This window comes from Rhineura floridana, chromosome 1, assembly GCF_030035675.1.
Source record: "Rhineura floridana isolate rRhiFlo1 chromosome 1, rRhiFlo1.hap2, whole genome shotgun sequence".
Classification (NCBI taxonomy): Eukaryota; Metazoa; Chordata; class Lepidosauria; order Squamata; family Rhineuridae; genus Rhineura; species Rhineura floridana.
In genome coordinates, this window is record NC_084480.1 from 146,946,321 (window position 1) to 146,959,694 (window position 13,374).

Below are 13,374 nucleotides of genomic sequence, written 5' to 3' on the forward strand. Positions count from 1 at the left end.
AAAAATAAATTTTAGCTATTTTCATGCAGGGCATTCAGAGCTCCATCCAAATGCATGCTTTCTGATGTGCATGCAATTTCACCCTTTTGATTTTTTTTCACTTTAACATTGGTAACTGATGTTTTTCCTAATTCTGCCATTATCTAGTTATTTATTAATTTTTTGTCCTGCTTTTTGACCAGAGCCTCCAAACATTCATTTGTTGTTATGTGCTTTCAAGTTGATTACGACTTATGGTGACCCTATGAAGCAGCGACCTCCAATAGCATATGTCGTGAACAACCCTGTTCAGACCTTGTAAGTTCAGGCCTGTGGCTTATTTTATGGAATCAATCCATCTCTTGTTTGGCCTTTCTTTTTTCCTACTCCCTTCTGTTTTTCCCAGCATTATTGTCTTTTCTAGTGAACCTTTCAATTACACTAAAACCACAAAAGAAATAGATTTATGAAGGGAAATGTATGGGGGTTAAGAACAGATGGAATTAAAACAAAGAAAATCAAACAGAAACTATTATCTGGATCAGTGGTGTATGAAAATGCAATGACTTCTGATGTGGAGGATTGATCTGTATTAATTTTTGGTGTTTGAGAATTCTAATCTGCCTTAACGTGACTGGGTGTGAATGTTTTTCACTGTTCCTACGTTGTTTAAAAGTCCGTTTTAGTCGGGTTTCCCCCCCACCTGAAACAAATCAACTGTACTTAGGTTCGTCCTTTCCTCCACCCTAAAGGAAGGTGAAGGAGAGAGACGGTAAGAAAAAGTACCGCCTTCGGGTTTATTCGTTTGAGGGCGGGAATCTTCGTGCCGCGCCTCTTCCCCTCCCCGCGCGGTGCACGTGACGCGCGGAGAGGCGTGCGTGCGGCGGGGTCTGTGTTGGGGAGGGGCTGTTATAGGCGACAGTGTGCTGGGATGTTTGAGTCGGCAGTTGGTGAGATGGTGGCGGTGGCGCAACACCAGGTGGGGGTTGGCAGGCGGCAGCGGTTCGAGCCGAAAGAGCTAGCGGGCCCTGCTGGGGCGGGGACTTTGAGGCGGAGGCAAGAAGGATGCTCGAAGCTGAAGGGGTGTGTTGAAGAAGAAGGAAGAAGAAACGGGCGTTCTGAGGATGAAGACGCTTTATTCGACCTGGAGGACGATAGCAGTCGCGAATGGAGAGTGAGTGACCAACAGACAACTTTTTTTGTTGTTGTTTGGGAGTGGGTGGGAGTTAGTGTACTTCCGCGCTCACCTCATGGGGTCGGTCTAACTTCGATAACGGCGTTGGAAAGGAGTTTACCATTCCTTTACCTGCCCACCCAGAGTCCGCGTCTAAAGTTTTTTTATTTCCTCTTGGTGTGCGGTGCTGGTCCATCAGCTGCGCGAGGGTCTCCGTTAGCCCCTCAGAGCGGCAAACGCGTACTCGGAGCAGAGCCATTGAAATCAGCGGGATGAAAGTCGCTCGCCGTTAGGTTGAGTCCATTGATTTCAGGGGATCTGCTGTGAGTTCCTGGACCTGCCTAGATTGATTTCAGGGGATCTGCTGTGAGTTCCTGGACCTGCCTAGTACAGCGTTCCGTTTCTGGCATTGGACAGCCCCAGCTACTCAAGAAGGGTTTGAAGGCGACGACCCTCCCCGTTGTTCGTTGCTCAGCAACTGGTATACACAAGCAAACTTCTCCTGAACCTGGAAGTTCCATTTTGCTGTCATGCCTAATAGCCTTTGACACTCCAGTCATCCATGAATTTGTCTATAATCATCTTAAACCCATCTAAGTTAGTGGCTATTCTCACGTCGTGCGGAAGGGAATTGGGTAAATTTAATTTTGCGTCCTGTGTTCGTCCTTGGAGGGAACGAGGGCCGTCAGTGTACTTCTGTTGTCTTTTCCACGAATCTGAACCCTCTTCTCTTGCCACCATTCCTCTCTCTTCTTTTGATGTTGGTAAGGTTAGTTGGAGTAGTTGTTAGTACTATTAGTATTTTTTTAAAAAAAGAGTTTTTAAGATATTTTATTTTTAAGATGCTTTTAGAGTTTTTGTCCCTTGTTTGTTGCCCTGGGCTCCTTCTTGGAGGAAGGGCGAGATAGAAATTTAGTAAAAAGAAAAAGACCGTAAAATGGAAATCGACTGCCTTCAAGTTGATCCGACTTAGGGCTACCCTATGAATAGGGATTTCATGGTAAGTGGTATTCAGAGGGAGTTTACCACTGCCTCCCTCTGAGGCTAGTCCTCCCCAGCAGGCCTGCTCAGCTTGCCACAGCTGCACATGCCAGCCCCTTCCTTGTCCACAACTGCCAGCTGGTGGGCAACTGGGCTCCTTGGGACTATGCCGCTTGTCCACGGCTGCACAGGTGGCCAGGCACGTAACCTGAGCCACTCACTGTGGGGGTGATCTTTAGCTGGCCCTTGACACCCAGGAGACATGAGTGGGGATTTGAACTCTGGACTCCCAGCCAGGCTCTCCTCCCCACTGTGCTATACTAGGTGGGATATAAATGCAATAATAATGCATGAATGAATGCTATTTTGTTTGATTATCTTAAGGTTGAAGTCCTCACTCACACCTCTTGATGGGTGGCAGGGGGAATACTTAATGTGTACACCAGGTGTTGGACCTGGTATCTCTTGTAAATGCTAGGGCTCATCCCTATGAAGGAAGAATAAAGGATGGTCCTGTTAAGTATACTGAGTAACTAAAGAGAGTCTAGTGTATCAGGGATTATTAGGCTAAAGGGCTTGAGACCCGGTAAGGTTTTCCCAAAACTTGAGCCCCATCATCTTTCTCTGTAGAAAAACTGAAAATACTGATTGACAAACTTGTTTTTTGTTTTGGTGGGAGTGTGCTTAGTCCAAGTTGCATTTTGCATCCTTCCAATCATATCAATAACAAGCTTCCCTTTTAAGGTACTCGTGTTAAGTAATCTAGAAAACATGCCATGCCTTTGGTCCTGAACATGCAGATTAAAACCTAACATATACATTGAAATAGTGGGGGAAGTTACCCATTTACCTTGATGAGTATATTTAAGGTGGTTAGATGATTTAAAGGGGTAGCTAATTAGCAATATTGCACAGAGCGTATTCCCAGTTTCAGTGTTTTGTTGCTGAATAGCTCCCGTTGTTGTTTGGAAGAGTTTGTAGTGCCATCAAAAATGCCTTCCCTTGCATTCCTATGCAAAATTTACTCAAAATTAAGTTAGGTGTGACATTCTCTCTGATAAATGGATTTAACACTGCAGTCTTGGTCATTGTAATTGTATACCTCTGGTCGAGTTTTAAAAATTATTCTTTAACTTGAAAGCATATCTACTGTTACAGTCTTTGACGTGTACAAGGAAAAATGGATCACTTTGTTAGCCTCCCTTTGATAGTTTATTTTCTGTGATTCAACCACAACTACTGTGTGTGTCTAAGTAAATCATAGTTGCTTGTTTTCAGAAATTTGTTGCTGACTGATACTGTGGTTTTTACTTTAAAAGAATCTGGTTTTTTTAAAATAAGAAAAAGTAAAAATGTATAACCTTCTCTTACACCATGGTTTTGTTGCTGATGCAATTGATTCTTATAACTATATCGGAGTAAGCGAGCAAATTAAATCAGAGGTTCCCAAACTGTAGTCCATGGATGAATTTCATTCAGGTGATCCGCGCGGCATGCCTGCATTAAATATTCATATTGATTTCTAATTATATTTTATTGCTTTTCTATCTTATATTGTGTTTTATTGTATTACAATTTGAGTTCTATGCAATATAAAATAAAAGCAATAAAAATATAATTAAAAATCAAACAACATCTGGCACAGTGCATTTCAGTTGCTACAGCGGGCAAAAAAATCATTAAGTGGCTCACCAAGACCATTAGCAATTGGGAACCACTGACTTAAATGAACCCCGAAGCCGTGAACATGCTAGGTATAAAATCCTATTTAACCATCAATGGGATTATTTTCTGAAGTAAATTTAGGATTGGGTTGTAGATCTCTTTGGATACTTCTGCTTTAAACTCATGTTATGCTGTGGTCTACACTGTATACAGTACAAATATGTTCGCAGTGTTCATAAAAACTGTAGCTATTGATATCCTTTGACAATATATTTTGGTTCATTGTTGATGTAGTGTTTTATTTGCAGCAGAATTGAAATAGCTTCCAAATCCAGATTTTTGTATAAGAAAGGAAAATCTTTACAAACAATTGGTTGAAAAGGTAACATTTTAAGCAAGGCATCTGTTTGGTTCTGGCTTTCATGGCTAGCATATTTTAATTATGATCCTTCAGAACAGTTCAGCCACTACTGAAAATATGGGGTGTAAGGCGATCGTGTAGCAAAATGAAGAATAATTGCCCATAATAAACCCTTGATTTAAATATTCTATAGATGTTATAAAGTTCGACACAAAATACACCAGTTTTGTTAACTAGTACTTTCAAGTGCAGATGCTGTATACAAATGTTTGGATGTTTCTTCTTGCTGCTCAGCAAAAAATAAAGTACTGAATGAGACTACTCTTCAGACTTCTACATTTTTATAGTGTCTGGCTTTTTAATCGTGTGATTTCTTAGGAAAATATTATATTGCTGTTACCTTTTATTATTGAGGAAAGACTGGGAAACCCATCTGTCCTAACTCATCTAGCGCAACTGGTTATAGAATCCTAACAAATGAATGTTGGTCAATAACATGCTTTTGAAATGTTTTTTGAGAGTAAAACCTAGAATATATTTGTCATTTATCTGTGGTATATATCACTGCACACCTAAGAGAAACTCCTTAATTTTGTCATAAGCGAGCCCTGCATCAAACCAGATTAATGTATTTCCAAAACCAAACCAAATACAATTGGATTTGTTGCACAGAGATTAAGGCAGACATACTTATGCATGGCTCTCACAAACATGATTCTATGTACTAGGTGACAGGTCATAAATTGAAATTTTTCTCATGTCGGAGGACACGGATATAACAATTTAGACATGATCTATGAAAGGTATCCTATTTTTAAGTTTGCTTTTGGCTAGGAAGTATATTTTAGAGATCATTTTTATATTTTCTACTGTTTTAACTAGCCATAATAGTGCAGTAGCACGTGGAAGGGCAGCAGCGTTTACTTCACCACTTGTTGCTGGTATTGCTGCTGCTTACTGAGGTTGATGCAGTGCAAACACACTAGCGGGAGGGCTCTGCCTGTGTATTTGCCACTCACCACCCTCTTGGCCTTCTCCCTGCTGGTAAGCAACAGTTACACTGGTGACAGGAGGTCAGGTAAGCACTACTGCCCTGCTGACTGCCACTGTGATGATGCAATGTGAAGAAATGATTGAAGAGCAAAAGCATAACAGGTGAGTCCAAAAAAGTATAAAAGTCTGCATGCTATTTGTCAATTCTCTTCTAGAAAACTTGAAGTTTTGCTTGCTCTTACTAGCTTGGTAAGACCAGTACTTCATAGTCTTTGTTCAGTTATGTGATGCTATGTGTAACTAACCTATATTTTTTATTCTGTATTGAAATATATATATTCTTCATGGTAAAATAAAATACAACTTAGTTTGGTCTCGGATATTTGTTTGTTATTAAATCATTTTTATTAATTTTTAAAACAAACAACAGTGAAGAAGAGAAGTGGAGGAGCACCGTCCCCAATGAAAATACATGTAGAGGATTCTGCACGTTCTGCACTATCAAACAATAGATATGGACTTCATTATACGTAAGAATAAAAGAGTAAATGTCCAAAATGGGAACTTGAGTTCATAAGTGCAGAAACACAAATAGTAGGGGGAAAGTCAGTAGCTGGGGAGATTCTGTCCAAAAGGGTAATTGGTTGTTTGGAGGTCTTCTAGTACAATCAGGGCAAGTAACAAAAGTAAAAAAGGGCCACCGTGTATTCTCAAATTTATCTGATTTTATCAGTACTCTACTCAGTTGAGTAAGTTTCTCCTGTAGTACAAGTTTCCAAATTTTATTCCACCAACCATCCAGTGTGAAGGAGGAGCTGTGATTTCAGTGGTGTGCTATCTCTATTTTAGCAGCGGCCAAAAGAAAGAATCAGATACTTATGAGATACCTGATACATGTAGAGACTTGTTCCTGCAAAAAAAAAAAATTCTGTATGCTTAATAATCAGGAAAGAATCTGTCTTCTCTAAGTGTCAACTATTCTGGGAGGTCTTATATGTCACGTTCTAGGAAAAATTCCCAAGCAGGTTTCTTCGTCACAGATTTCTATTTAATTTTTAAATTTTAATTTAATCCCCTTCAAAAATAGTTTTTATTGGTTGTTTCTCAGCACAGTGCATTAAATTTGCCCTTTTAGTATCAAACATCAGCATGCTCACAAGTAAAATTAATTGCATACTCTCAGTGATAAACTTTCAATAGATTTAATAAAGATTAGTTTAGATGGCATGTGAAGAAAGTTGAAATGGTCTGGAGGAAGGGAATGTTGGGTATGGAAATATTACTGACTTGATATAAAGTAGATATCAGTTTATTTCCCGATGACCTGACCCCAACATTCCAGTGGCTAAGTGATTGAACTGGAAATGCACTCCCCTCCCATTTCCTTGTGCATATCTATACTCAATGTTTTATATAATGTTGCTAACTGTATTACAGTAGAATGTCTATGCTTCATTTACATGGTTGTAGACCTTGACACGCATACTCTTACAAATGTAGAAGATGTAACCTGAGTATATTCTTAGTTTAATGATCCCACTTGTAACTGAACCTCCCCCTGCTCCTATCTGTCCTTTGTTCCCCTGACTCTGAGTGCTTATCTCAAGGTCTCATAAACTATGCGAGTCTATGTCTGAAAGAAAGAAAGATGTTCCTGGCTTTTGTTATCTAAAGCACCCCTTTTTCCATATCTTAGATATTACTATGTCTAGCAATGTTTTCTATTCTTTATGACGTCCGCTCCCCTTTTCTGTAAACCTTTGAGAAAAACTATATAAATCTTGTGTGTGTCAATAAACGGGGTTCCCACTTCTGAAAGGCAACTTCCTGGCAGGTCTTGGGACCACTTTGCAAAGGAAATATTGTGTGTTATTTCCTGGCCTCTGGTAATAGATTCTTGTTCTCAACTCCGCACCTTCCCGGGTGGATGTGAGCTGAGTAGACAGTGACAGCTTGCGTGTTGGGTTTGGACCTAACAGGAATTAGGGTTTGGGTATGCCATGAAGTTAAAAAAAATTGAGAATTGTTTGTCCTCATTCAAATGGTTGTAACGGGTTTGGGGCTAGAGCCCTGTTACTGCACAGCAAGAGTGGTGTGTGAGAGAGATCCCTTTCCTATATCCAAAGATTTCACCCCCTTCAAGGCCAGAACAGGGCTATGATACTTTTAAGACTGGTTGAAGCTCTGAAAAAGAACTTTCCTTGAGTGGTATGGATACACTGTGTTGTAGGTCCCATTTGTAAATGTCTAGTACTCTCCAATTCCTTTGGAAGTTAACTCAAGTAGAAAAGAGTTCAATGCTACGTTGGCTTGTCAATAGCAGAACCTAGAATTATTTAAATTAAAACAGGAATCTCATTAATGAGTATTTAAACATGCTTGTTATATTTGAAATCATTGTTCTTTGTTGATCTATTAACTGCATTCTCATCAAGAGACATTACTTGTCCTATAAATATATTACTATGCTGAATTTGGTGATCTTTGGGTCACGGTGGATAAAATGATGAAAATGTAGACTCAGTGTGTAGCTGTTACAACAAAGGCGAATTCCATGATGGGGATAATTAGGGAAGGTGTTAAAAATAAAACTGCCAGTAAAATAGCTTTATACAAATCTGTGGTACAGCCACATTTGAAAGACTTAGTATAGCTCTGGTCACCTTGTTTCAAACAAGGATATTGTAGAGCTGCATAAAGTGCAGAAAAGGGCAATGAAAATGATCAAGGGCCTGGAGCAACTCCCATATGAAGAAAGGCTACAGAGTGGTGAGATTTAAAGGTTACAAAAAGCTTTTTATAGCTTACAAAATGGTGAGTAAGGGGGATATATAAATTATGCATGCTGTGTAGAAAGTGGATAAAGAGAAGCTTTTCTCCCCTTCTCATCACACTAAAACTAGGGGCCATCCAATGAAGTTGAATATTGGAAGTTTTAAGACAAGAAGGGAGTAAAAGGTATTTCTTCTGACAGAGCATAGTTAGACTATGGAATTTGCTCTCACAAGATGTACTGATGGTAACCAACTTGTATGGCTTTTGAAAGGTATTAGACAAATTTGTGGAGGATAAGGCTATCAGTGGCTACTAGGCACAATGGCTATATTTTATGTCCAGTATTGGAGGCAGTATGCCTCTGAATGCTAGCTGCTAGGGAACACAAGTAGGAGAATCCTGTTGTGTCATGTCCTGCCCATAGAAATCTGGTTGGCCATTCTGGGAAGAAAATGCTCAATTTGATAGGCCTTGGTCTGATCCAGCAGGGGTCTTTATATGTTCTTAAGTATTTATGCAAAGCTTACTATTGCATCATGACCTCAGATGACTATTACAAATAAAGAACTGAGGGTGCACACCCCATAAATAATTTTTGGGCCATTGCAAATAATACATCCATACCTCTAGGAGATCTTCCTCTACAAGATGTTATTGAATCTTGTCCAATGCAAAACTTTGAACAGAAGACACTGTCTCCCAGTCATGGAGATGCTTGATATGGAGTAGGTCAAAGCTGATCTTGGTTGGAGAAAATTACTGTGAATCTTGAAGGATACAGTCTCCCTATCATGGAGATGCTTGTCAAAGCTTATTATGGAGACTCTTAAAGACACTTTAGTTCGTTACTCAGTTTGAGTTCTGTTTTGAACTTTTATAACAGCTGGTATAGCACAGTGGGGAGGAGAGCCTGGCTGGGAGTCCAGAGTCTGTGAGTTCAAGTCCCCGCTTATGTCTCCTGGGTGTCAAGGGCCAGTTAAAGATCACCCCCACAGTGAGTGGCTCAGGGGTTACGTGCCCTGCCACCTGTGCAGCCGTGGGCAAGCGGCATAGTCCCAAGGAGCCCAGTTGCCCCCCAGCTGGCAGTTGCAGACAAGGAAGGGGCTGGCTTGTGCAGCTGTGGCCGTAGCCAGGCCCTGAACAGGCCCTAGCCAGCTGGGGAGGACTAGCCTCAGAGGAAGGTGAGGAAGGAGATTTCTGTTGTATAAAAGGTTGTATGATTTTAGGGCTTCTGTCTTTAAAAGAAAACTCTTAACTCATGGCTTTTTAAGATGCTAAAATGCAATGCTGTGAATAACATTTTAAGGAACTAGGTGAATGATTAAAAATGAAACTAACAGCTGCTTGGAGTTTGCAGTGAAGCCTGACCAGCAGTTATTATTGCTCATGTAGCATAAAGTAATGCAAAGTATGCAGAAATATTGATTTTAGATTGTCTATGTGGCCTTTTGATTCTTTGATGTCAGCATGGTGAAGTCAAGGCCTAATGCATCACATGAGGCTGGATCCGATCAGGCCAAGATGTATGCAAAATATTGCCTGATAGGAAGAGGGCTGCACATGGACATAGATAGTTTAGATATCTGATGCAAAGATGTTATTATAAAAAGAGCTGCATTGCCTTTGATTCTTCAGAGTGTGGTTCTTTGGACCTGCTCTCCCAATCGCGCTATTGGTTTTGTGTATTGTCTCAATAAACTCTGTTCCTTGGAGCACCTCAATTTTGCCTGGAAAGTTTTTCCTTCCACAGAGGCAATGGTAAACCCCCTCTGAATACCACTTACCATGAAATCCCTATTCATAGGGTCGCTGTAAGTCGGGATCAACTTGAAGGCAGTGCATCTCCATTTTGAACTTTCATGCGGATAAGGAACTGGGAACTTGTAACCAACTTCAGAATCATCTACTGTGGCCACGTACTTCCTTTGCTGTCCACCCACTGTAGATTGCAAAGCTCTAATCAGTGCTGGCTGTGCAAATTTCTAAAGATTTATTAATATGTGAAATGTTACATATTGCAGGAGATGTATAGGGGCTTTGGTGATAATAGACATCCTTGGAATATTTTATGGTCTAACACATTTTTATAGAGAGTGGAATATTGGACACCTCCATGCTGTTTTTAACAGGCTATTTTGTATTCTGACTGGGAAACTTGTGTTGTATCTCCCTCTAGTGCCTGGTTCACAAATAACAGCTGCTCCAAATCATTGCCTTCGCTCAAGACTTACTGCTTTAAAAATCGTTTATAAACTCAGACTTGTTAACCATAACATAGAATTGCTATTGAAACAATGTAATAATCTCTAATAACAAGATTTGGCTGATGGTTATTTTCTTTTAAAGTTACAGGGTTGTATCCAAAGTTGTATCCTAGTAATACTCAGAGTAACACCTTGAAAGTAATACAGTAATACCTCGCATTAATGTACTCAATGGGACCAGAGCGAGTATGTAAACCAAAAATGTCCTTAAAGTGAAGCACTACCTTTTAAAACTTTTTTTTACCTCTCCTTCATGCGGAGCCTTAAAGCCCCACGCTAAAGCCTCTGCTGCTGCGCTGCCGCGCCTCTCAGCTGATCGTGCTCGCACCTCAGAGGTGATTTGCTGTGGCGCAATCGTATCTATTTCCACCCCTGTGCTCTAAAGCCTCTGCTGCTGCGCTGCCGCACCTCTCAGCTGATTTGCGGTGGCGCGATCGTGTTTGTTTCCACCCCACGCGCTAAAGCCTCTGCTGCTGTGCTGCGTTTCTGGAGAAATACAGGCATATGGAGCATGTACGTTATAGCGAGGCTACGTTAAGTGAAGCGATGTTAAGCGGGGTATGCCTGTAGATAAGACTCACTTCTCTTCATTAACTTCACTGGATCTTTTCTGAGTAGAACTTGGATGAATAGCGCTCACTATTACGAAGTTTCTTATTTCAGATAGAAAAATCATTTTACATATATATAAATGTAATATGCTTATTATATAGCCACAAGAGCGGCTATGTACTATAGTCAGCATGGATTTTTCGCATTCCGCAATGTTAAATTGAAAATACCCCCCATGCCATTTTGACGCTTTCCATAAGCTCATTGCAAAACAAAACCGTACAAACCTTATAGTCCTGAACTCAGAAACACTTGCTTAACAATCCTCTAAATTTTTATGGCGATACACAAAACAGTTAGAGAGTATCGAGAGTTCAAAGTGTAAAAAGAGAGAGAAAAACCAGGCCCCTTTTGGACTTTTTCTGTCAGAGTTCTCATAATCTGTTGAAATTCATTAAAAATCAGCCATGTTCACAGAGTACCTGTAATCCTATTACAGTACGGCCCCGCTTTACGACATTCCGCTTTACAGCACTTAGTTCATGCGGCAGTTTTCAATCAGGGAAAGGCCCCGCTCTTACAGCGCTTGTTCCGCTTAATACGGTGGGTTTTTTCCGTTGGTGGGTTTTTTCCGTCGTGTGCCATTTTGACGTCATTTTCGCGCGGCGCAGCTCATTATAGCCTATGGGGCCCTGCTTTATGGCGATTTCAGCTTTACGGCGGGGGCCTGCTGCCTAACCCGCCGTATTAGCGGGGCCCTACTGTACTGATCTTGCCCCATACTCTGACCTTCATCTTCTGCAGTTTAAAAGTTAAAAAAATGCCTGGCTGATTTTTAATTAATTTAAGTAATTTTGCACTGAACTCAAGGATAACATCAGGCATGCTCAGTAAGAACCAGCTGAGTGTTCTAAAAGCCAGACTCGGGGCCACACCCACACCAGACTTTAATTTCACTTGAGACACTCTTGGCCCCCCAAACAATCCCGGGAAGTGTAGTTTGTGACGGGTGCTGAAAGGAGACTCCTATTTCCCTGACAGCTCCAGTGGCCAGAGTGGTTTAACAGTCAGCCTGTCTGATTGAAGCTCTGTGAGGGGAACAGGGCATCTCCTAGCAACTCGCAGCATCCTTCACTAACTACACTTCCCAGGATTCTTTGGGAGAAGCCATGACTGGTGTGAATGTGGCCAGGGACAGTTTTGGATTAAATTTGGATGGGAGGCTACATGTGCCTGCTGTAGAATAAAAAGGTGGGGGAAACCCTGAAAAAGAATGATACTGTTCACAATGTTTTCCTTTTGGAAAGGAAAGGGGCTTCCCCTCTGCCCAGTGCCCACCCATTCAATCTTCTCCCCTCCCATTCCTGCCCTCCTCCTCCCCTCCTTGCCCCTCCCCCAGGTCAGTTTCACCTATCCTAAGCATGATTGCACAGGAGTAAATCCCACTGAACTCAAAAAGCATGCAAATGATCAAATCTGCCCTCCCCTCCTCCCTCCTATCCCCTCCCTCTTGCCTTCCCCTTCCTTCACCCTTCCCCAACCCCTTCCAATCCCCTCCTTGCCCTCCCCCTCCTCCATGGTCAGTTTTACCTATCCTAAGCATGATTGCATGGGAGTAAATCCCATTGAACTCAGTAAGCATGCAAATGATCAAACCTGCCCTCCCATCACCTCCCTTTTGCCCCTTCTATTCCCCTTTCTTTGCCCCTTCCCCTCCAATCCCCTCCTTCCCCCTCCTCCCTCCTTTTGCTCCCTTCTCCCCCCTTCCTCCTTCCCTCTCCCCTCCCCTTCCTTCTCCCCCATGGTCAGTTTTACCTATTCTAGCCATGATTGCATGGGAGTAAATCCCATTGAACTCAATAAGCATTCAAATGATCAATCCATTATCAGCAAACTTGCACAGGATCCCATTTGTTACTCCTGGATTAAAAAGCAGAGAAATTCCCTAATAGGCAAAAAGCCTTGTGGTTTAAGAACATACCTATAGCCAACAGATATTTCTAGGTTATATTCTCTGTAGAAACAGTAGTAACACAGAAAAGAAGCAAAGTAAGAAGAACACCAACAAACATACAAAAATGTAATTCTCCATCTTTGGAGGTGGCAGGTATTGCCACCAATCACCATATGTTCAGAGGCACATGTTACCAAAGTCTTCCAAGCTACACAGGAAGTGGATTGGACTGAAAGACCAACCCAAATTGTGTTTGCATTGTGACAAATTTGTATGGCAGTACTATATCTCAGAGAGGAGGTCAGGTCTCCTGCTCCCCTGGTGCATTCACTATAGCTGCCCAATTTCCCTGCTTTTCAAAGTTTGATAGAAATATCTGTGGGCTATAGATATTTGGCATTTTTTGCCTATTAGTGAATACATGTTTTAGTTTGTAATCTCTTTTGAATATGCTACTGCAGGCTCTCCAGTGCAAATAAAATGGTGTAACCCAATCCAGTTTCATTTAAGAACTCAACCCGTTAGTTTTTTTAAATTCTTTTATTATATTTTAATAAAACTAATACACTAACTTTGAACCTGTTGGTTTTAATGGGAGAGAAATGAGCATGTGCCTAACTCACCCACTGAAATCAGTGTGACAAAAGTGCTAAACGTTGGCTGGATTCTGCCCATA

At 41.2% G+C, this 13,374-nt stretch overlaps 1 protein-coding gene across 5 annotated transcripts in view; it reads left to right on the plus strand.

Moving 5' to 3' along the window:
• The first annotated feature begins 739 nt into the window (after window positions 1–739).
• Window positions 740–13,374, plus strand: part of TEX15 (testis expressed 15, meiosis and synapsis associated) — a 47,894-nt gene continuing 35,259 nt past the window's right edge. For 4 of the 5 annotated variants that reach the window (XM_061635921.1, XM_061635957.1, XM_061635968.1 and 1 more), the window contains exon 1: window positions 740–1,153. In XM_061635921.1, the coding sequence (XP_061491905.1) occupies window positions 911–1,153 (243 nt within the window). In that variant the 5' untranslated portion in view covers window positions 740–910. Of the gene's footprint in view, window positions 1,154–5,583; window positions 5,684–13,374 lie in introns of all 5 variants that reach the window. The other variant, XM_061635931.1, reaches the window with a different exon arrangement.